Here is a 1,871-nt window from a genome sequence, read left to right as displayed (position 1 = left end):
GACCTCACCCATTCTCAGGCTTCAATGTGCATCAGAATCAAGTGGGAGTTGGTAAAGCATGTACTTTCCCAGGACTACCCCTCAGATTTTGATTCAATGGTCTAAGGTGGAATCAAGGAGTCTGGATTTCTGTATGGCTCCCAGATGATGCTAATGTAGGTGATCCATGGACCATGGTGAGAAACCATGCACCAGGCCACCTATGTACAAAATAACAAAGATAAAGCACATAGCACATTGCCTGGCACATGGTTTATGTCCAGGAAATAGCCCAAGAGGGGCCACGTTAAGTGGTCCCATACCTGCACAAGGCCTCTGATGCTCACTCAGTCCTCTGCTGTCTTGAGTGTGACATTTAGACTTCCCCTTGCCCTGTCCCCCAGTCTGCCTGGGAGAAGAGAATAAATAAAAGCAGAAACATTTTCATTTTATAAGCACTTGGTTTTATTGCACAGAAGCAATTGAAAGTGGACTCCAGTGGAAAAGTGCGCCCTGGCATGATTCAGTGGCCAGTGCCCAGCCCCACCTGCTTCAGCTCTTCCAGGATAGAGAGCTCTGGGCAAGGGCTCGGCCACTCCTTTGGAAAACAGAAGGCATTCAGGAATAGGTTAAGACATCTCAAGCATAATGTGTTTCTAACTGCTCATTCATTGTTGCGGTCATCTGTCAATTGCACATACAGGTAATAAATGCACTTATTTGGAAAGGAGGGGGTCAGTTTTTATAGTCAAGTGTTTACATGTGGCATTCAGCATATATCACATTCGGCTAGATAAGCTATCATAACATAATTGTCCATTGCCTGGGGAGGGTTTGAGGTGTAGGGCCAGGGACTGGGAATACCCTCTCTTGCTAACATATTGCTAATAGAAATTCCTGTTTGGTGAAGGAGGGCTCCATCATCTAAGCAGAGTTTCTTCTTATATAAAGAAAAGGGAGAAAAAATGAAAATTACCCTTGAGCTCCCTGGCCCTCCTGAGTTTCTTTGGCTGTTCTGGATAGTCCTTTCTCCCTGCCTTACTTCTCTGCCTTGGAAGCCTTGTCTTCTGTGGTCTTCTCTGGAGGTCTGCTGTCTTTCTGGTCTGTGCTAGAGGATTTCTCAGCCTTTTCTGTCTTGGCTTTGCCAGGTGTGGGGGCCTCCTTGCTGGGCTCTTCTTTGGCTTGGGCCTCTGCTTTGGGTTTCTCCTCAGGCTTCTTGGCCTCCTTGACATCTTTTTTCTCAGGTGCTGCCGGTGTCTCTTCCTTCTTTGGTTTTTCTGGCTCCTTCTCTGCTGCTTTGCTGCGTTCTTTGGCCTTGGCATCATCTTGCTCCTTCTTGGCCACCTCAGCCTTCTCTTTGGGTTTGGCCTCTTCCTTCACCTTGGCAGGAGCCTCCTTCTCTGAGGTCACTGCTTTTTTCTTATCTTCAGCCTCCTTCTTGGCTTCAACTTTGGATTCTTTGGGTTTCTCCACAGCAGGTTCCTTCTTTTCCTGGACCTCAGGTTTTGGAGCCTCCTTTAGCAACTCATCTTTCTTGCTGTCCTTCTTCTCCTCAGTTTTTGGTGTGGCTGGAGCTTTCTCTTCCTCTACCTTCTTTGGGGGCTCTTTGACTTTCACTTCCTGGGATTTCTCTTCCTCCTTTATGGGAGACTTGGCCTCTTCCTTCTTTGTGACCTCTTTCTCAGGAGCCTTGGTCTCTTCTTTCACAGGAGATTTGACCTTCTCTGGAGACTTGACCTCCTCCTTGACAGGGCTTTTTGCCTTTTCGGGAGATTTGATGTCTGCAGGGGACCTTACTTCCTCCTTTGCTGGAGTCTTGGCTTCTGGAGACTTCACATCAAGAGTCTTAGCCTTCTCAGGAGACTTAGCCTCTTCCTTCACTGGGGATTTGG

At 47.6% G+C, this 1,871-nt stretch overlaps 1 protein-coding gene across 1 annotated transcript in view; it reads right to left on the bottom strand.

The window, feature by feature from the left end:
• Window positions 1–427: 427 nt before the first annotated feature.
• The window catches only part of NEFH (neurofilament heavy), a 7,938-nt gene continuing 6,494 nt past the window's right edge, over window positions 428–1,871 (bottom strand). The window contains 1 exon segment of the mRNA XM_035017477.1: window positions 428–1,871. This exon segment is cut by the window's right edge and continues 11 nt beyond it. Within this exon segment, the coding sequence (XP_034873368.1) occupies window positions 1,018–1,871 (854 nt within the window). The 3' untranslated portion in view covers window positions 428–1,017.

This window comes from Mirounga leonina, unplaced genomic scaffold, assembly GCF_011800145.1.
Source record: "Mirounga leonina isolate KUSES-001 unplaced genomic scaffold, KU_Mleo_1.0 Mir_171, whole genome shotgun sequence".
NCBI classification, from domain to species: Eukaryota; Metazoa; Chordata; class Mammalia; order Carnivora; family Phocidae; genus Mirounga; species Mirounga leonina.
Note: the sequence above shows the minus strand (reverse complement) of the source record. Positions and strands in the feature narration are given on the sequence as shown.